The 22,403-nt window shown below is 49.3% G+C and overlaps 1 protein-coding gene across 1 annotated transcript in view; it reads right to left on the bottom strand.

Moving 5' to 3' along the window:
- The window catches only part of foxn2a (forkhead box N2a), a 28,824-nt gene extending 7,139 nt beyond the window's left edge, over positions 1-21,685 (bottom strand). Inside the window, exons 1-3 of the mRNA XM_067235968.1 lie at positions 21,565-21,685; positions 3,876-4,429; positions 2,285-2,409 (exon numbers count right to left, since the gene is read on the bottom strand). Of these exons, the coding sequence (XP_067092069.1) occupies positions 2,285-2,409; positions 3,876-4,415 (665 nt within the window). The 5' untranslated portion in view covers positions 4,416-4,429; positions 21,565-21,685. The remainder of the gene's footprint in view (positions 1-2,284; positions 2,410-3,875; positions 4,430-21,564) is intronic.
- Positions 21,686-22,403: the final 718 nt, after the last annotated feature.

The following is a 22,403-nucleotide window of genomic DNA, read 5'->3' as shown; positions in this document are numbered from 1 at the left end:
CCGGGTAACGTCGTAGAATAATCTTCAAAGGGGGTTCTTTATTAATGAATGAATGCAATGAGTAGGCTACATGCCTGAAAATATCACGAGAAGGGAAACACTTAAAAGGACGTTTAAGTCATAGAGATTAGGCCAATTTTTTTCGTTTTGATTCAACGATAGGCTGCCTCTTGCAGGGGAAATGAGAAGACATCTATTTCATTCTACACTTCACTCGTATTTCCAGTTGTAAATGAGCAGCAAAAAAATGCTTTTAAATCTATGTAATCTTTATAAATAATAAGTATGCATTTTTATATAAAATACAGAAATATCAGTTGTAAAAATGTCATTCAAAAACGGACCCCTGTGCAACCGACGCAAGCAAGCACACCCTACAATTTCCCCAGAAATTGTACCCTCTCTAGTTGGGTGTGCTTTGCCTTCGGCAAGGGCACAACCTTTGTTCTCTCACATATATATTATTATTATTATTTTTATTATTTTTGCCCCCCTAAAACTCAGTCAATATTTGGCCTACATAGACAACGTAGGTGTCAACAGTTTCGTCTTGGTAGCGATTGAGTTGCTTCTATTGGAATTTACGTTCCGTTGCATGGTTTGGGCTTCAGTTAAGTTTTTGTGGCGAAAAGTGAAGCTAACGGTGGCTAATTTGCTAGCCACAGTCACTGACGTTACTAACGTCACTACGTCACTAACGTCACGAAAACACGCGTGACTACCTTTGGCAGAACATTCGTTTCGCATCTGTTAACTTGGGGGATAGCTAGGCTAACTATAGCTTTACTGCAAGGCAGCTGCAGAAACGCCACAAGCAAAGATAAACACATACTACAGTGGTCTATGATGTATCTGTTTTCAATCGTTAAAATAAACATTCCTCACATATACATTTTCGTTGTATGATTTATTCTGACATTAGTAAACGATTTGTTGGTGAAATTACCATTACCTGTGGTTTCAAACCAGTGTAGCTCACTGCAACGCTGTAGCCTCCCCGAGACACTAGTGTGAGTAGCTAACAAAAACTCCTCAGCTGTTCAAGTCAAACGGCGACAGAACATGTTCGGCACTCCCCTTACTCAAAAGTCTTTCAATAGTTGAAACAATCTGACTACTAACCTGAACTTCATTGCCACAGCCTAAACGTTGTCAATCTGTTCATGAAAATAATTAATTTCAGCCTAAACCGTACAACGGAACGTTAAATCGAATTCAACCAACGCAATCGCTACCAAGACGAACACAGCAGTAGTCTAGTACTGTACTGTAGTAGTAGAATTTACCGGGGCAGCTTCTCCACACAGGGCTATATCGCATTTTGCGTTGTTACTGACAATGATCGCTACCAGTGAGCTCTTTATGAATGAGCGATTTTCCACTAAATAAATGTCAAGCTTATTTACGTTTTTGGGGGCATATTTTCAGTTAGCAGATGGTACTGTTTGAATCGCGATTCTATCTTCTGCCGGTAAAGTCGTAGAATAATCTTCAAAGGGGGTTCTTTATTAATGAATGAATGCAATATGAGTAGGCTAAATGCCTGAAAATATCACGAGAAGGGACAACTTAAAAGGACGTTTAAGTCATAGAGATTAGGTCCATTTTAACACCGGTCTGCCAAATGTATTCGTTTTGATTCAGCCTGTCAGCTGCCTCTTGCAGGGGAAATGAGAAGACATCATATTTCATTCTACACTTCACTCGTATTTTGAGTTGTAAATGAGCAGCAAAAAAAAGATGCTTTTAAATCTATGTAATCTTTATAAATAATAAGTAGGCCCGATGCATTTTTATATAAAATATACAGACCCCTGTGCAACCGACGCAAGCAAGCACACCCTACAATTTCCCCAGAAATTGTATCCTCTCTAGTTTTATTTGCATGCATTAATTTAACTACTATTTTTAACTTGTTAAAATTTAGGCAAAAATATGCTATTTCTAATTGTTTTAAAATGTTCCTTGATTTCTGGAAATCATCTCACGACCCCCCCTCGCTGGTTGCGACCCCCACTTTGGGAACCACTGATATAGAGACAGAAATGACATGCAGTCGTGTAAATAAGAAAAAACATAAGGCCACTTAGTTTGTTTAATAAAAGAGCAAGCTATAGACCTGTTTTATAGGAAAGGTAACCTTTAATGACTTATTTTGTGATCTAGCGCTATATAACTAAAACAATTTTTTTACTTGACCTTCCGGGGGGGGGGGGGGGGGGGGGCGCCCCCCTAATATAATGGTAGGGGAAACACTTATACAAGCAGGCTGGGGGAGGCTCACCTGGTGGGGGAGGCAGGCGGTGTGGAGAGAGTGTGTGCTGAGGGAAGGTGCTGCTTCTTCAGGGCCTGAAGGAGGTTGGGCCGATACTCTGGATGCACACACCACAGAGACCCCTTCCCATTCACCTGATCACACACACAGAGTAAGTGTGAGAGCGAGTGCGAGAGGGGGGCGAATATAACCCTTACTCCGATTACAAGCTATCACACAAGACAAACAACAATAAATAACAACAACAGACAAACAAAACAAATAAGCACAAGTGACCCTAAACTGACTCGAAAGCCAAGGAATAAAAATATGCTTTAAGGCGAGACTTAAATGTCTCGGAGATTGGGGATGACCTGATTAAAATGGGCAATTAATTCCACAGACTAGGGGCTACAACTGAAAAGGCACGATCACCTTTTGTTTTCATCCGAGTCCGTGGAATGGCTGAAAGACTCCCGTCTTTACTCCATGTAAAACTTTAAAAACGTATAACAACACCTTAAAATCAATTCTGTATTTGACTGGTAACCAGTGAACAGGCCAATATTGAGGAAACATGGTCCCCGACCAGGGCAACGGCACCCACCAGGCTGTGTCATGTGAAGCTCATGCACTCCTGCTGTTAGCTAACTGCTACATACTGCTGCTAGCTGCTGCTGCTAGCTACTCATATGACGCTTTTGCTAGCTGCTACATACTGTTGCGGCTGCTAGCTACACACATGATGCTGCTGCTGCTAGCTACTCACACAATGCTGCTGCTAGCTACTACTAGCTACTCACATGATGCTGCTGCTAGCTACTACTAGCTACTCACATGATGCTGCTGCTACTAGCTACTCACATGATGCTGCTGCTACTAGCTACTCACATGATGCTGCTGCTAGCTACTCACATGACGCTGCTGTTAGCTGTTATATACTGCTGCTAGCTGCTACATACTGCTTCTAGCTACACACACGATGATGCTGCTGCTGGCTACACACATGATGCTTCTGCTGCTACATACTACTGCTGTTGCTAACTACACACACAATGCTGCTGCTGTTAGCTGCTACATACTACTGCTGCTGCTAGCTACACACATGACGATGCTGCTAGCTGCTACATACTGCAGTTGGTGCTAGCTACACACATGGGGTTACGCTTGTGTGGCTGTGTGTGTGTAGATGTAGCTTGGATAGATAACTGTAACTGTGTGTGTGTGTGCTGCATAAGCACTTCCTTTGAAGGAGTGTCGTGTGACCTTGACTAGGTTCTACCCTCATCACCATGCCGACAATACGGGGGGGGGGGGGTTGTCACGAGACGAACACTCACACCCTAACACACACACTCACACACACATAACTAACTCACATTAATAATTACAATGGCAGACAATTCTCACACATACACACAACCTCACACACAAAAACCAGTGCAACGTTGAGCAGGAGATTCCCACAGCAGTGGACAGAGAAAGTGACATCACTGATCACATGCTGAAAGGCAGTCAGGATTGTAGCCATGTCAAGTAAAGAGAGAGGGGGGGAGATGGACAGAGGAGGGGGGAGACAGAGAAGGAGAGGGGGGGAGACTGTCCGTGAGGTGCAACCCACCTTGCCCAGGCTCCTCTCCACCTTACGGAAGCATTTGTTGAGAGACAGGTTGTGTCGCACCGAGTTCTTCCAGCCAGTGGGGGCGCTGGAGAAGTAGGGGAAGTGCTGCAGGATCCAGCCGTAGATGTCCTTCACAGGCAGGGACTTGCTGGGGGACTGCTCTATGGCCATGTAGATGAGCAGGGAGAAGGAGAAGGGGGGCTTGGCCTTCAGCGCGTCCCTCTCGCCCCCCCTGCCCCGGGACGAGCTGGGGGAGGCTGAGGGGCCCCTTGCCCCCGGATCCCCCTCAATGTCGAACAGCGGGCTGGGGCTGGCCAGGGCCTCCGGGCCCCCCAGGGTGAAGTTCTGCAGCAGGTTCTCGTGGAGCCAGTTCAAGTTGGTCAGCTCCTCATCCTCGCCTGCCCGATCTACGCAGGTGGCCAATGGGCTGGAGGGACACTCCCCCTCGGGGATAGACCCCGCCCCCAATGCAGCCCTCTTCTCCTGGGGTGCTGGAGTTTCTGCTTTCTTATCAGGAGACATCCCGATGATAGGACCCATTAACCCAGGGGGGTCTGGAGAGGAGAGAAGAGAGGGGACAAGGGAAGAGAGGGAGGGGGTGAAGATAAAAGAGGGAGGGGCGGGGAGGACAGATGGTTAGAGAAGAGATCCTTGTCATCTTTCCTTTAGGTTGGCACATCCACCTTAGGCTGGTGAGATGCTGGCTATGAGAGGTGGGAGGAAGTGACATGCCACACCCCTTTCCTCAGAGGCCACACCCCTTCCTCTATGCCCCCTGAGACCATGCCCCTTTCATGCAGCCACACCCCTCCCCCCCTCTCTCTAGTGGGAATGGAGAGGCACTCTTCTGATCCCTCTCTCCTCTCCATCTGAGGGTCATTGACCACCTCTCAAGGTTCCCAAACAACTCCACTCCTCCAAGCCACCCATCACTCCCCTCCCTCTCTCTCTCCATCACTCCCCTCCCTCTCTCTCTCACTCCATCACTCCCCTCCCTCTATCCCTCCTCTCCCTCCATCACTCCCCTCCCTCTATCCCTCCATCCCTCCTCTCCATCCCTCCCCTCCCTCCATCCCTCCTCTCCCTCCATCACTCCCCTCCCTCCATCCCTCCCCTCCCTCCATCCCTCCTCTCCCTCCCTCTCTCTCCCTCTCTCTCTCTCCATCCCTCCTCTCCCTCCCTCTCTCTCCATCCCTCCTCTCCCTCCCTCCATCCCTCCTCTCCCTCCATCACTCCCCTCCATCCCTCCTCTCTCTCTCCCCCGCTCTCCATCCCTCCTCTCCCTCCATCACTCCCCTCCCTCCATCCCTCCTCTCCCTCCATCACTCCTCTCCCTCCCTCTCTCTCCCTCCATCCATCACTCCCCTCCCTCCCTCTCTCTCCCTCCATCACTCCCCTCCCTCCATCACTCCCCTCCATCCCTCCTCTCCCTCCATCACTCCCCTCCCTCCTCTCCCTCCCTCTCTCTCCCTCCATCACTCCCCTCCCTCTCTCCATCACTCCCCTCCTCTCCCTCCATCACTCCCCTCCCTCCATCACTCCCCTCCCTCTTTCCATCACTCCCCTCCCTCTCTCCATCACTCCCTCCCCTCTCTCCATCACTCTCCTCCCTCTCTCCATCACTCTCCTCCCTCTCTCCATCACTCCCCTCCCTCTCTCTCTCGCTCTCTCTCCCTCCATCACTCCCCTCCCTCTCTCTCTCTCTCTCTCCATCCATCCCTCCACCCATCCATCCCTCCTCTCCCTCCATCACTACCCTCCCTCTCTCTCTCTCCATCCATCCCTCCCTCCCTTCATCATTCCCCCCCTCCCTCCATCACTCCCCTCTCTCCATCACTCCCCTCTCTCCATCACTCCCCTCTCCATCTCCCGCCTGTCGATGAGGACACTAGATACACTGGCTTAATCGCTCCTCGCGAGTGTGGTGCTGGGAATAGCATTTACTTCCTTACATATACTGTGCTAGCTGTGTTATGCTAGCTAGTTTGGTTTTAACTAGCAACATACTGACGTTGCTCATCCACAAATGCCCTAATAAACATAGAGAATAGGTTAGCTTCTCTTGCAGCCTGTTCACCTGCTCATGTTGCCGGCTGTCTCACACTGCCTTGCAGGGCCTGTCACGGGACTTCCATTGAAAATGAACGGGCGGCAACATTTGAAAATCATGAAAAGAATCCTAGGAGAAACACTGAACCCGGTACCCAGCAGTCAGACGCTGACATGCACAGTGTTGCCAAAATAAATCTCACCAGAAGTTTCTAGTGGCTCTCTGAAAAGTTGCTAGATTGCAATGCAAAGGCAAAACCTAATACTGGGACATACGAAAGGAGGGCACAACAGGGTGAAAACATTTTAGATTACATCGTTTGCATAAATTGGTGTTTTGTGTTTATTTCCACCCATTGAACCACTTTTTATATTTTTATCTGATTATTTTGGTGAAAGAAAGATTTAGATGTTTTATGCAGTTAAGGTTTTAATAAAAGCAGTTGTGAAACAAATGTGGTTCAACGGGTGGAAATAATCGATTAATACGAGCTCTATAGCTACATTATTATTATAATTTATCGACCACATTTTCTTATTGGACTGATAATAACACTACAAATAAAAATGTATCGGCCAAAACCAATATGGCTGCAGATATATTGTGTATCCCTAACGTTTTGTGCTTGTGTTGCATGTTGCTGGTCAGTAGAAACAGGAAGGCTGGTCAGTTGCTGGGAGACCATACTGCTGTCTGTATGGAGGGGCACTGCATCTGCCATGACAACCAGGCCATCATTTTAATTAGGAGAGAGCAGCTCTGAGCAGCATAACCAATGGGAGAAGAGGCCTGGCCCTGCCACCCAATAACCAGCCAGCACCCAGGACATTTACCCAGCAGAAAAAGGCTACTGTACTGCGACTGAATAAGAGTCTGATACACAATCCAGACAACGTGGAGGATGGAGGGGCGAGGGGGAGGATGGAGGGGGAGGATTGGGGTGAGAGGGGAGAGGATGGAGGGGGAGGATGGAGGTGAGAAGGGAGAGGATGGAGGGGCGAGGGATGGAGGAGCGAGGGGGAGGATGTAGGTGAGAGGGGAGAGGATGGAGGGGCGAGGGGGGGAGGATGGAGGGGCAAGGGAGAGGATGGAGGGGCGAAGGGAGAGGATGGAGGGGAGAAGGGGAGGATGGAGGGGAGAGGATGGAGGGGAGAGTGGGTAGGATGGAGGGGAGAGGGGGAGGATGGAGGGGAGAGGATGGAGGGGAGAGGGGGAGGATGGAGGGGCAAGGGAGAGGATGGAGGGGAAAGGGGGAGGATGGAGGGGAGAGAATGGAGGGGAGAGAATGTATGGGCAAGGGGGATGGAGAGGAGGATGGAGGGGCGAGGGGGAGGATGGAGGGGCGAGGGGGGGAGGATGGAGGGGAGAGGGGGAGGATGGAGGGGCGAGGGGGGGAGGATGAAGGGGAGAGGGGGAGGATGGAGGGGCGAGAGGGGGGATGGAGGGGAGAGGGGGGGAATCCTGGGATGGGGTGGCCATGTTTGGACTGCGGGAAGAGTTTGAGAGAGCCTAGGGAGGAGAGGGACGGAGGGAGGGGAGTCACACAGGGACACATCATCCCTGCTGCTGTTGTTCCAGAGGAACTGGGTCAATCTCTGGATGAGATTCAGAGGGGGGGAGGGAGAAAGACCAGTGAATGAAGTTAAAAAAAGGCAAAGATGCACACTGCTAAAGCCCTACAAAAAGGCAGAGACACACAAAGAGAGAGAGACAGAGACAGTGAGGAGAAGGTAAGAGCCATGGAAACCGTATATTAATAAATAATTCATGTTCATGGAGGATGAATCATAACTCGCAGCAAAGTAGAGCAATCAGACATGTCAGGCTGGGGGGAGATGCCTGCTGCAGATACAGCCAGACTAGCAGTCACACACTCACACTCATTCTCTCTCTCTCCCCCTCTCTCTCTCTCACACACACACACACACACACACACACAGTGTTGTCTGTCTCTACATGGTTGCCCGACCATGTAGAGACAGAAATTACATGCCGTCGTGTAAATAAGATAAATAACATAAGGCCATTTAGTTTGTTTAATATAAGACCAAGCTATATACCTGTTTCATAAGAAAGGTAACCTTAAATTACTTATTTTGTGATCTGGCGCTATATAAAATAAAAATAAAATTAACTTGACCTTTCAGGGGGGCCCCACTAATATAATGGTAGGGGAAACACTGCAACAGCAGAACATTAATACAATTACAAGACCCAGTATTAGGTATTAGTGTTGCACAGTATACCGAAATTTAGGTACTCGACTCGTTGATATGTTTTTGTTAAAAACGGTTCGGTATTAGAATTTCCCAATGTTTGGTACTTGTAGGTCAAACGAGACGAAGCGATTCAGTCTACTGTGGGAATACTTTGCCTACACAGCCGACACTGATGGCAAACACACGGACATTACGAAGCCTATTTGTAAAAGCTGCTATAAAACAGTGTTGTGGAAGGGAGTAAATACTTCTAACCTCGCCAAGCACCTCAGTGACAGACACCAAGACTTACACACCCAGTACAAAAAATGACAGCTTAGCGAATGAGCTAGCCAGCTAGTAGGATGGTGAAATAGCTCTATGCAGGGTTGGGGAGTAACGGAGTACTGTAATCTGATTACAAAATAATTGCAACTGTAATCCGTTACTTTACTTTCAAATGCATGTTCGTTACCAGGCTTCTACAGAGCTAGATAATGACCGATTTATTTGAATCAGGTGTGTTGGAGCAGGGAAACATCTAAAACATGCAGGACAGGGGTTCCCTGAGGACAGGGTTAAGAACCACTGCTCTATATCCTTTTTTCTTTTGGTACACTACCACTGGCCATCAGTCCACCTAGTGTGTAATGCCCTTAATTGGGGTGACCTTTCTATTTATTTTGTAGTGCTACTGTATGTCCTGCTGCAACAGTTTCAGGGGTGCAACATCATTTGTTTTTTGATTTAGTCTTATTCCAGGTTATGTAAAAAAAACTTCAACTGGTTATAAACTAGGTTTTGAAAGTAATCCAAAAGTAATGGAAAGTAATCAGATTACGTCTGGGTAATCCAAAAATTACGTTACTGATAAATTTGGGATGGGTAACTAGTAACTGTAACGGATTACATTTAAAAAGTAACCTACCCAACCCTGGCTCTACGTATGTCAGGCCTACCCTACTGTAATCGTAGCGTGACAAGCAACATATTAGAAAACGTGAGTTCCAAAACAACAAATCTATTAAGCTACAGTTATTTGGGGGCTTTTTAAAACTACCTAAATAGCATAGTAGAGCAGCGAGCTCTAGAGCTAGGCTATTGGTGGCTCAGACAGCCAACGGACGATTAAAAAGACACACTCCCATCGTAAATTTAGAGAACGATGTTCTCATCGTCATCTGCCTCACACCATAAGTATTTCCATACGTGGCTCTTCCAAACTTATTGTTAACACAACATTAGCGAATCAAACAAAAGTTGAAAACACAACATAAACACACAACGACTTCAACAAAAACGAAACATTTATAAAAACGCTGCATTTCAAAAAACAATCAACTACTTACAACACCACAACATTTAGTGACACAACAGCATTGGTTCACACCACAACATCAGCCGAGAACACCGCTCCAGACCCCTGAACAGTGGTCTGGAGCACTTCTGTTGTGAGCAACTTGAAATGCAGCGTTTCTGCAAATGTTGTGTTTTGCGCTAATGCTGCCGTGTTCTCGGCTAATGCTGTTGTGGTGTGAACCAATGCTGTTGTGTCACTAAATGTTGTGGTGTTGTAAGTAGTTGATTGCATCTTGAAATGCAGCGTTTTTATACATGTTTCGTTTTGTTAAAGTCGTTGTGTTGTGTGTTAATGTTGGCGTGTCTTCAACTTTTGTTTGCTTCGCTAATGTTGTTGTGTTGTGCACCCGTGGGCCACCATAATTAACTGCTTGTCCAGTGTTGACAATTTAACGACTGTCGCTAGATATTGTGACTTTTTGCCTTACATAGCGGCAATTCTTTTATCTAGCGACTTTTCAGAGCCAATAGCGACTTATGGTGAGATTGTTTGGTCAAAACTATGCTCGTCAGCATCCGACTCTGCATGGGTAGCGGGTAGAGGTACGCGGTTCTACCATAACTTCAGAAATTCTGGTATCGTACAGTTTTTTGGGTTTGAGTCTCTCCCTGTCTCTCTCTGTCTCAAAACACACGCTCACATATGCACTCTCATACACTTTCTCTCTCTCACACGCACACACTTTCTCTCTCTCTAACACACACATACAGATTCCTCTCTGTAGGCAGCCAGACACGGAGACAGAAACACAGTGTTTCAGAACCAGACCATAATATCTCCGGGCCCATTGCTTCTCTGGTCCTCTCTCCTCGCTCCTACCCCTTCCTCCTCCCCTGTCTTCCTCCTCTCTGCTTCTCCCCTGTACTCAGGTGAGCATGTGGGTCACAGGTACGTCAAAGAGCCTGTGGCCAGGTGTGTGTTTAACAGGTGTGGTTATGGAATGATGTACAGAAGCAACAGGAATCCCTGCAGCCTACCTTTCCCTCCTCCCTCTCTTCTCCTCTATTAAATGCTGGGCAGGTGTGTTGCTCTTGTTATGTTCCATCCTCTCCTCACCCTACCCCTCCCCACCCCTGCCTCTCTCCTCCCTACCCCTCCTCACCCCTGCCTCTCTCCTCATCCCTGCCCCTCCTCACCCCTGCCTCCCTCCTCACCCCAGCCTCACCCCAGCCTCCCTCCTCCTCACCCCTGCCTCCCTCCTCACCCTAGCCTCACCCCAGCCTCCCTCCTCCTCACCCCTGCCTCCCTCCTCCCCACCCCTGCCCCTCTCCTCCCTACCCCTCCCCCTCTCCTCCCTACCCCTCCTCACCCCGCCACCAGCCAGTCGGCCCCATTTAAATGTGAACAGGGAGAGGATAGAAGGTGAAATACAACCTCCCTAACACTCATTTGTGTACAGGAAGTGGTTTTCAACGCGATTACAGACAGTCAATTATCATCTCAGTTATGATTATCATCATTATTGTCCTCTTATCTAAAAGCCTCAAAGCCGCCTGCAGGCGGAGGCTCGGGGTAATGTCCCTCTGGTGGGTTACAAGCTGAGGAGACACGCAGTTAATGGGCCTGACGAGTCTGCTGGGAATGACTGGGGCTAGCTAGCTAGCTAGCATGTTGACTGGTGTTCACTGAGGCTAACTAGCTAGCATGTTGACTGGCGTTCACTGGGGTTGGCTAGTTAGCATGTTGATGGGCGTTCACTGGGGTTGGCTAGTTGGCATGTTGACCGATGTTCACAGGGGATAGCTAGCTAGCATGTTGATGGGCATTCACTGGGGATAGCCAGCTAGCTAGCTAGCATGTTGATGGGCATTCACTGGGGATAGCCAGCTAGCTAGCATGTTGACTGGTGTTCACTGGGGTTGGCTAGTTAGCATGTTGCCTGGTGTTCACTGGGGATAGCTAGCTAGCATGTTGACGGGTGTTCACTGGGGATAGCTAGCTAGCATGTTGACGGGTGTTTACTGGGGATAGCTAGCTAGCATGTTGACGGGTGTTCACTGGGGATAGCTAGCTAGCATGTTTACGGGTGTTCACTGGGGATAGCTAGCATGTTGACTGGAGTTCACTGGGAATAGCTAGCTAGCATGTGGATGGTTGCTACAATCTCAAAATGGAAGTGAGGAAGAGGGTGTGTGAGCAAGTGAAATTGTGTGTGTGTGTCTGTGTGAGTGTGAGCGTGTGAGAGAGAGAGAGAGAGAGAGAGAGAGAGAGAGAGAGAGAGAGAGAGGAAGGGAGAGATAGAGAGAGAGAGAGAGAGAACGAAAGAGAAAGAGAAAAAAAGAGAGAGAGAGAAAGAGAGAGTGTGTGTGTGTCCTAATGTAGATCAATACAGTGAAAGTGCTGAGACAGCAGTCTGCCTCCATTCTGCTTCAGCCTAAAGTCCTGAACAACAACCTCACAGAGAGAGGGGGGGGGGGGGGGGTGAGACTTCTCTCAGGGTTGTGACTCTACTGGTCCGACTGGTTGGTGTGTTAGGGTGGGGAAGGTTGGTGTGTAGATAACGAAAGTACAGTATTACTAAGCAACTGTTCACACAATGAGGGGAGAACTTTTAGTAGATTATACTTCACTGTGTCTTGTAAATACAGATCATTCCTTGACTTAACTGAAATACTGTTAGAACTCAACTCTGCACTTCTGAATCCTTGATATTCTGCTATATTTCAATACGCACCATGTGTATGTCACTTTGGATAAAAGCCTCTGCTAAATTAATAGAATGTATCTGTAAAATGTGTGTTTGAGTATACTGTTTACTATCACTACTATTACTTATATATTCACACACACAAACATGGCTGTGGTGGTCTGGGAGTCTGGGTCAGGGGCACTGGCCAGCAGCTTAACACCCCAGTCGGGCCTGTGCTCCCCTCACTGCTGTTTCTGCTCTGGAGGTGTTTCTGCTCTGGAGGTGTTTCTGCTCTGGAGGTGTTTCTGATGTTTCACAAGAACGGCGCTCAGAATTCTCACACAACTGCACCAACAGGAAACACTGTCTGAGGAGGAAGTTTATTAGTTTCAGAGGCAGATACGAGCAGTGTACACACACACATTTACATGTAGTCATTTACACACAAGGCTGATGTGTACAGTGAGATAAGAGAAAGAGGCCTGGCTGTGCTGGTGGTACCACAGCAGTAATGGTACGCGCCTGTGTCAATAAAAACACCACAACCACACCAGAGCTGATCTCCCTGATTAGACGCAGGGCCTCATTAGCCGGTCAGTCGAGGTTTCAAAGTCCTCTCCCAACCACCACCACCACCACCACCACCAACCGTTAACCAGCCCTGATAGTTATTCACTGAGGTCAGGTGGTTTAAATTGACTTGAATTGTGCAAACTCACCACAGCCTGTCAACCAGCCAGTCAACTTGCCAATAACAAGTTCCAAACTACATGACAGTGCCTATGTGACCAGGATGATGCATTGCGTGGTGTGTCTGATAACGCCTGGGACACACAGGCTGCGATCTGCTGTGAAGCGATTGGAAGCGCCTCCTTTTTTCTTTCGGCGCCCATGTTATCAAGTGGGACCGGCCACGCTGGCTTCGAAAGGCTGCGATCGCCGGCGATCTGCAGCGATCATTTCGGCAGCTGGTCGAATTTTTTCGCGAAACGCTTGCGAAATTGGCTGCAGGATGATAAAATACACATTTGTAAAGTTGTAAACTTCATAATGTTTTCTTATATGACTTTGGAGGCCTACGTAGTTTACCAATATTCACCCTATATTAAACCTAACTACACAATGTTGGTAACGAACGGCCTTTGCATATGGTTACCCTGATGAAAACGAATGAAAATAAACGGATTGATCTGTTGAGCTAGCATGCCCGTAGTCATTTTGTGTTTGAGAGAAACGAGTTGTCACGCGTTGCACACAACACACACGCGTGCAGACACAGTCTACCAAGAGAGAACCCCCAAGTCGATTACTAAAATCAGCGAGAAATTCAAGGACATGGACGACATCAAATTAATTCTCAACGTTGAATTCTCGAAGTGCTGAAAGCACTGCCATGCTAGCATGGGCGTATCTAGACCTATTTTGGGGGGGCTTGAGCCCTCAGCCAGGCTGGCATGCTACCCCTGCTCATCTGGAAGGGTTGGTGTGACTAATTAGCTAGCACTCTGCTACAAATCAGGGCCCTAGACTGCAAAAACTTGTTTTACGGCATGCGCGAACATTCACACAGCCCTATCAGGGACACGGACGCACGCTTGTGCGCACACACACACACAGGAGACACACACAGCCCTATGGGACACACACACACAGGAGACACACACAGCCCTATGGGACACACACACACAGGAGACACACACAGCCCTATGGGACACACACACACAGGTCCTCCTGGCTGTCCCACTGCCATGTCCATTAAACAGGCTGTTTATTCAGTCAGGGGGAGCTGCACAAAGGCCCATTGTGTTGGTGACACCCAGCGCACACACACACACCCAGCACAGTCAAGGCAGGCCCAGGCCCAGCCTCCACCCACATTAGCATCAGTCTCACTAGGGGGGGGGGGGGGGGGGCGCATCTGGTAAGGTGGGCAGGGAGGGGTGCAGGGCTTTGAGGGACTCTTAGTAGAGACTCTTTACTAACTGTGACATGTTTGTGAGATGTGGATTCAGTGCAAGTGTCTAAGACTGTTCCAGACAAACAGCATGGACTACACATGGTGAAGGGCGCCAGCCAGCACACTCCCCTGCTCGGCTCTCCCTAGTGGGACAGCAGCACACTCCCCTGCTCGGCTCTCCCTAGTGGGACAGCAGCACACTCCCCTGCTCGGCTCTCCCTAGTGGGACAGCAGCACACTCCCCTGCTCGGCTCTCCCTAGTGGGACAGCAGCACACTCCCCTGCTCGGCTCTCCCTAGTGGGACAGCAGCACACTCCCCTGCTCGGCTCTCCCTAGTGGGACAGCAGCACACTCCCCTGCTCGGCTCTCCCTAGTGGGACAGCAGCACACTCCCCTGCTCGGCTCTCCCTAGTGGGACAGCAGCACACTCCCCTGCTCGGCTCTCCCTAGTGGGACAGCAGCACACTCCCCTGCTCGGCTCTCCCTAGTGGGACAGCAGCACACTCCCCTGCTCGGCTCTCCCTAGTGGGACAGCAGCACACTCCCCTGCTCGGCTCTCCCTAGTGGGACAGCAGCACACTCCCCTGCTCGGCTCTCCCTAGTGGGACAGCAGCACACTCCCCTGCTCGGCTCTCCCTAGTGGGACAGCAGCACACTCCCCTGCTCGGCTCTCCCTAGTGGGACAGCAGCACACTCCCCTGCTCGGCTCTCCCTAGTGGGACAGCAGCACACTCCCCTGCTCGGCTCTCCCTAGTGGGACAGCAGCACACTCCCCTGCTCGGCTCTCCCTAGTGGGACAGCAGCACACTCCCCTGCTCGGCTCTCCCTAGTGGGACAGCAGCACACTCCCCTGCTCAGCTCTCCCTAGTGGGACAGCAGCACACTCCCCTGCTCGGCTCTCCCTAGTGGGACAGCAGCACTTGTTACTGGGGGCCTAGGGGGCATCATGGGGGAGTCAACATGCTACTACAAGGGGAGAGAGAGCTACATTTGCAACCCAAATTCACATAAACCGCCTATATTTGATTACTGCACTCTGATGTCACGTAACCAAGACAACCAAGGCGGGCAGTTTCAAGGGGCATCCCTCCTACTGGTCCCTCTCCACCTTTCTCTCCCCCTCCCCATCTCTCCCCCCCTCTCCGTCTCTCCCCCCCTCTCCGTCTAGCAAGAAACCAGCTTGAAGAAGAGGAGAAAGATGAGAGAAGAGGGAGGGGAGATGAAATATGTGTGCAGCTGCCGTCATTAAACGCAGTCACCTCCAAACAAAGACCAGATTTTATCAGTCTACAAGAGGAGAGGACAGTTGGGGGTGAGGACAGTTGGGGGTGAGGACAGTTGGGGGTGAGAAGAGGAGGGGGTGAGGACAGTTGGGGGTGAGGACAGTTGGGGGTGAGGACAGTTGGGGGTGAGGACAGTTGGGGGTAAGGAGAGGAGGGGGTGAGGACAGTTGGGGGTGAGGACAGTTGGGGGTGAGGACAGTTGGGGGTGAGGAGAGGAGGGGGTGAGGACAGTTGGGGGTGAGGAGAGGAGGGGGTGAGGACAGTTGGGGTGAGGACAGTTGGGGGTGAGGAGAGGAGGGGGTGAGGACAGTTGGGGGTGAGGACAGTTGGGGGTGAGGACAGTTGGGGGTGAGGACAGTTGGGGGTGAGGAGAGGAGGGGGTGAGGACAGTTGGGGTGAGGACAGTTGGGGGTGAGGAGAGGAGGGGGTGAGGACAGTTGGGGGTGAGGACAGTTGGGGGTGAGGAGAGGAGGGGGTGAGGACAGTTGGGGTGAGGACAGTTGGGGGTGAGGAGAGGAGGGGGTGAGGACAGTTGGGGGTGAGGACAGTTGGGGGTGAGGACAGTTGGGGGTGAGGACAGTTGGGGGTGAGGAGAGGAGGGGGTGAGGAGAGGAGGGGGTGAGGACAGTTGGGGGTGAGGAGAGGAGGGGGGGGAATGGGGAGAATTTGGGATGAGAGGAAGTAATGAGGAGAGTTTGGGATGAGAGGAAGAGGAGTGGATGAGGAGGAAATAATGAGGAGAGGAAGGGATGTGGAGAAGATTGTTGGGGATGAGAAAAGGAGAGGAGCAGATGAGGAGAGGAGAAGGTGGATGAGGAGAGTTGGGGATGAAAAGAGGAGGGGATGAGGAGAATTGTGGATGAGGAGAGGAGGGGATGAGGTGAGGAGGGGATGAGGTGAGGAGGGATGAGGAAAGGAGATGGGATGAGGAGAGATGAGGAAAGGAGGAGAGGACCAGAGATCAGCAGGACAGACAGACTCAGTGGCTGTTCATCAATCCGAAGAACGCAAGTAGGTTCTTTTGAAGACCGCAAGGATGGAGAATGAATTGAGATGTGGGTTCTCTTGGCTATTGTGCAATACCCTGGACTCGCTAGCTAGGTTATCGAAAAGTCAGAGCAAATTTACAAATGAGCCGTTTCATCAATAGAATAAGCACATTTTCAGCGACTACATTGCCCATTTTTCATCACATTTTAATTCCGAAGCTGATTTTCACGTACCGTTAATCTGAAATATGAATAGTAAAAACTTAAAGTTATGGAGTTTGTCCCCCTCTCCTGACATCTTGCAATGACTTCTGGGAAATCATATGCGTTCTCGCTGGCCAAGTCACCATCTGATGCATCCTCGATAAAAGGGGCGGATCAAGAACATTTCCGGGTATTTTTGGCGTTCTTGGTGACTTGTGTTCTTTGGATTAGAAACGTACTTGGGCAATGAAAGATGACGTCAAACAAGTTTGCAAGAACAGAGAAACCGTGGATTGATAAACAGCCAGTAAGTAACCCTACCCCTCACGGTTTGTGAGAGGAAATGGCTTCTTTGTGATTTCACTTCCTTGTTGTGTTGCATCATTAAAGACAAAGTATAGCTGTTCATCTTCAAATGCAGAGGTCAAACATCCAAAGCAACATACAAATAGTGCATTTGAAAAGTGCAGAATAAATTCAGTGTCAGGTGGCTGAGCGGTTAGGGAAGTGGGCTAGTAATCTGAAGGTTGCCAGTTCGGTTCCCGGCCGTGCCAAAGGAAGTTGTGTCCTTGGGCAAGGCACTTCACCCTACTTGCCTCGGGGAGAATGTCCCTGTACTTACTGTAAGTCGCTCTGGATAAGAGCATCTGCTAAATGACTAAATGTAAATGTAGTGTCAAGCAACAGGACCAGACAGTCAACCATAACATCCCAACATCCCCAAATAACCAATTTCAGTCTGCAGCTCATTCTGCCTCTCAACCCAACATGCTGGTCCTACATGTTCTCCTTCACCTTGCTCTATACAAGACATACTCCGGCTAGAAACTGAACCCCCAGGCTAGCTGGCTGAGCCTGTATCAGGTGATGACTGACCCCACAGCTAGGTGTTCCTGAGTCAGGTGAGGTTCCCAGAAGCCTGCCTGTCTTCAGGTCCTCTAAAGCCTCACCGTTCAGACTGGAAAAGAGCTCTTGAACTCACTGGAATTCTAATATGCCGGCCACTATAGTAACATCTCCCCCACCTCCACCTCAGACGGCCTAACATTTTGTACAGCCGTATTTCTGATACCGTGGCGGCAGAAATTTAGCCGTGACGGCCCGCCAAAATCAACAGAGGAAACACTGTACCGTCAAACCTAGTGACAAATATAGTGACTTTTAAGAGAGCCACTAGCGACTTCTGGTGACATTTTTGTGACAACACTAACATAGATAAGCCTCAATAAGCCCCCTTTCACAACTACAGTTCGTCCACAGCCCTATAAGACACACACACACACACACACACAGCCTTATAAGTCACACATACAGCACAAGTAGGACACACACACACACACAGCCCTAAGACACACACACAGCTCTATAGGACACACATACAGTTACACCCCCACTTGGTCAGAGTCCATGGCAGTCTTAGCTAGATGAAGGTGGGGCCTTGCAACCCTAGCATGTTAGCTGTTAACCTAGCCCTAAAACAGTGCTCCAGATCTACAGGAACAAGCTTATCACAGTTATAACTACCTGTCTGCTGAGAATGAGCTGGTAGGCTGTCACGTGAAAACAATAATCATTGACACCAGCCATCTATAGGCTAACGTGTTAGCCAGTTAGGCAAATGTATTAACAAGCTAGTCTAAGTGCTTGCAAGCTAGGCTAAGATGTTAGCAAGCTAGTCTGTGTGTTGAGAGCAGAGTAGCCGCTAGGTGTATGAGCATATCAGGGCTCCAAGTTTTATCAAATGTTTGGCTTGAGATTACCATACCTGTCAACGTTTGGGTACCAAAATCCAGGAAACGGGGGCGAATGCATGAGACATGAGAGCCCTGGCATATTCACCTGCCATGTACTACACCTGTACACAAGCAGGGGGGGGGGGGGTGTACCTCAACCCAACTTGGAGACAGCTGAATACTCTACAGCCTTACATTTCTCACAGACTCCATCAGTTTTGGCTAACTGAATCCATGACGGTGGAAGGCAAGGTTAGCTGAAACACTGCCCACCCGTCAGTCCTCCTGGTCAGACACACAACAAACACTCCACCCCTCCCCCCAGCCTCTGTCCTCCCACAGCCTCTCTCCTCCCCCAGCCTCTCTCCTCCTCCTCCACTCCACCCCTCCCCCCAGCCTCTGTCCTCCCACAGCCTCTCTCCTCCCCCAGCCTCTCTCCTCCTCCTCCACTCCACCCCTCCCCCCAGCCTCTGTCCTCCCACAGCCTCTCCACCCCTCCCCCCAGCCTCTGTCCTCCCACAGCCTCTCCACCCCTCCCCCCAGCCTCTGTCCTCCCACAGCCTCTCCACCCCTCCCCCCAGCCTCTGTCCTCCCACAGCCTCTCTCCTCCCACAGCCTCTCTCCTCCCCCAGCCTCTGTCCTCCCACAGCCTCTGTCCTCCCACAGCCTCTGTCCTCCCACAGCCTCTCTCCTCCTCCTCCACTCCACCCCTCCCCCCAGCCTCTGTCCTCCCACAGCCTCTCTCCTCCCCCAGCCTCTGTCCTCCCACAGCCTCTGTCCTCCCACAGCCTCTCTCCACCCCTCCCCCCAGCCTCTGTCCTCCCACGGCCTCTCTCCTCCTCCTCCAGCCCCTCGTACACACACCTCCTCCTGTCTGTCACCCTCCAGCCCCTCATACAGTCGCTAGCTACATAGCTGGGAGGTATTAATAGCGTGGTCAGGACAGGGAAAATGTCCCGCTGCTATTTAGAGGAGCTAAATAACGTCCTCCACTGATCTCATACCTCTGTACACACACAGCAGATGGTACAACATACACACCATCTACCACAGTTTACCCAGTACAGCCACACACCCACACACACCCACACAGGCTGTTCACCCCTGGCAGTAAAGCCTAGGACAGGTTGATCACATCTCTCTTTTTTGTTTTCCATTTATCTTTTTGTCACCAAAAGAACCCGTCAGACATAACTGGGCCTCCCGTTACCACAGCTTCCAATCACACTGGGCCTCTCGTTACCACAGCCTCCAATCCCACTGGGCCTCTCGTTACCACAGCCTCCAATCACACTGGGCCTCCCGTTACCACAGCCTCCAATCACACTGGGCCTCCCGGTACCACAGCCTCCAATCACACTGGGCCTCCCGTTACCACAGCCTCCAATCACACTGGGCCTCCCGGTACCACAGCCTCCAATCACACTGGGCCTCCCGTTACCACAGCCTCCAATCACACTGGGCCTCCCGGTACCACAGCCTCCAATCACACTGGGCCTCCCGTTACCACAGCCTCCAATCTCCACATTTGCACACTCATCCTCAGGCTGATTCTCTCTTACATTCATCCCTGTGGCAGAAACACAGAAACACTCACCAGTGCCTCAATGTCCCCTGTAAATAGACACCCTCTCTGTAAGACTAGTTAAAAGGATGAATTTAACATTTGAGAAGAGAGACAGAGAACTGCAACTGACATTGTTTTGAAGAGCACTCTGTATCTGAGACTATCTAGTTTGAATCCAGCTCATCTCTCTACTAGCCACCGCATATACACTCCCCTCTTTATATAGTCACCTATACAGTATGTATACTTACATACACTAAACCTATATACACACACTCACACTTATTTTCTGTGTAATATTATGTTCCTGAAACTTAAACACGTGTGCATTCAAAACAAACAATAAAGCCATCCCACTTTTGGAAGCTACAGAAACAGCTGTGTTATTAGGCCATCAGGCCTATCACATTCAGCTGAATAAAGGGCAAATATCCCTAAATTATTTTGTTTTAGATGTCTGTTTAAATGGTTTGAAACAGAGTGCAGACTGTCAATGCTAACTTCCCTAAATTGCGGCGAAAAACGTCAATATGTGGTTTAATCGTTTTATGCGTAACAGACTCGTGACTCGCGAGGTTTGCGGATGAAAATAAACGTTGCTCTGCAATCTTTCCGTTCCGTCTACAGCCTCTACCACGTGCCCCTGTCATGCAAACCGTCGACCTAGTGTGGCGATTCCATCAAGAGTTAAATAAATACACGTTAAATTGCTTCATTTGAAAAATAAAAATCGTTCAAATGACTACATTTATATGATGCTATACGAGTCGTGTCTGTGTTAAAAACGCGGAACTACGAGTAACCTCTGGATTAACCGTGGCTTTCACCCTCGTAAAGTTGCCCTACATTTCTTTTCAGATGCATATCACCCCCGTGTCAACAACTCGTGTGGATGAATGTTTCATCCACGGCGGAGTTGCTGTAGAGGTCTCTACGACGAGGGAAACTAATACTCTTATTATTTCAGCAAGTTGAATTAATCGACTATTCACCCTTTATGACATTCAAGTTAAAAAGTTTCTGATGTTGGTAAAAACAACACGTCGATGGATACACGTCATTACTACGATGGTTGGATTTTTTTTTACACAGCTACATTATCAGTAAAAAGAACGACAACTAAGAATTTGAATCATTAGTTGCCTGACCCGCAAAAAAAAAAAAAAAAAAGGCGTTCAGGAATGAAACATTGATGAAGCAGCACGCATTCCCAAGCGCACAATCTAAGCATTCGATGTTCCGACCATATAAAGTAGTTTGAAAAGGTGAGGCCATCACACACCGACACAACCATGACCAGTACTACATTGTAACAGTGTCACACGATTCGTAGCACAGAACTGGTAACATTGTTGCCAAATTCTCGATGACAAAAGAAGTTTTCTGTAGCTGACGCTAGCCCAGCAGCTAACCAGACACATGGACGAGTTACGTTGGAACTGAACAACATTAAAGCAAAAATCAATAACAAGGCTCAACAATCTAAAAGTCTATCATTCAGATACTCAGACATAACACGACCAACATTCAATCGACCGAGCCTCAAAGAACGGAAGAGGGGCTGTAGCCTGCACGCTGTCTCTTACCATGCTGCCTGCTTTATCTCTGTCGGACAGACACTTACAGTAACACGCACGCCTATTCACAATACACCAAAGCATTGACAAGACACAAATAAGATAAATTACCGAACAAAAACACGTTTATAAAGTACTTACATTCATACACGCAATGCCTTTAAAGCGGAGCGGTTGCTGCGGTGTGTACTGTTCGGTCCGTCTAGCTGCACAATGTCAGAGATCAGTTCAGCAGCTGCTTCCTCCGTGCACGCAGCGCGCAGATCACGCCGCACAGCAACGCTACCAAACCCCTTTGCCGTTGGCAAGGCAACACACACCACTTCAGCCAATCATAGCCCCTCCCTTTCCATCTCCCCTGGCAACTGCCGCAGCGCAGAAGCACAGTGACCGCGCACGCACGCGGCTGTTCTGGCTCGTGTGCTTTTTATACTTGAGTCCTCATAGCCAAGAATTATGGCGAATCGTGGTCTGCTTTTTAGAGCAACCTTATTTTTTCATGATTGTCGCCCCATATTCAACAAAAACGCAACTGAGAAAACCCAATATGACTGGAAGAAAGTGTCTGTGGGAGGGAGAGGGCTAGAGAGCCTGTTGTCTTAATGTGGACATTCCCAACAGTTAGCAGGAAGATCTTGTATGACAAGGTTAAGTTAGCCACTTAATTTGACTGATACTTGGTACATAATCCCCAGATCAGATGTGCAGTGTGTGTGTGTGTGTGTGTGTGTGTGTGTGTGTGTGTGTGTTGTGTGTGTGTGTGTGTGTGTGTGTGTGTGTGTGTGTGTGTGCGTGTGTGTGTGTGTGTGTAGAAATCTCCACCTGTCATTCCTCTAGACTGACTGGTATCTTAACTGCAGAGTATTCACACCCACATGTGACTGTGTCACTGTGGTGATAGCTCAGTGTTGACCTGTTGTTATTGTAGCTCTCTACAGTAAGAAACGAACCCTCCAATACAAAGACTGACAAACAGTCAG

The sequence above is a fragment of the Osmerus mordax genome, chromosome 5, assembly GCF_038355195.1.
Source record: "Osmerus mordax isolate fOsmMor3 chromosome 5, fOsmMor3.pri, whole genome shotgun sequence".
Lineage (NCBI taxonomy): Eukaryota > Metazoa > Chordata > Actinopteri > Osmeriformes > Osmeridae > Osmerus > Osmerus mordax.
The sequence above is the reverse complement of the archived record's forward strand: the minus strand, read 5'-3'. Positions and strand labels throughout refer to the sequence as shown.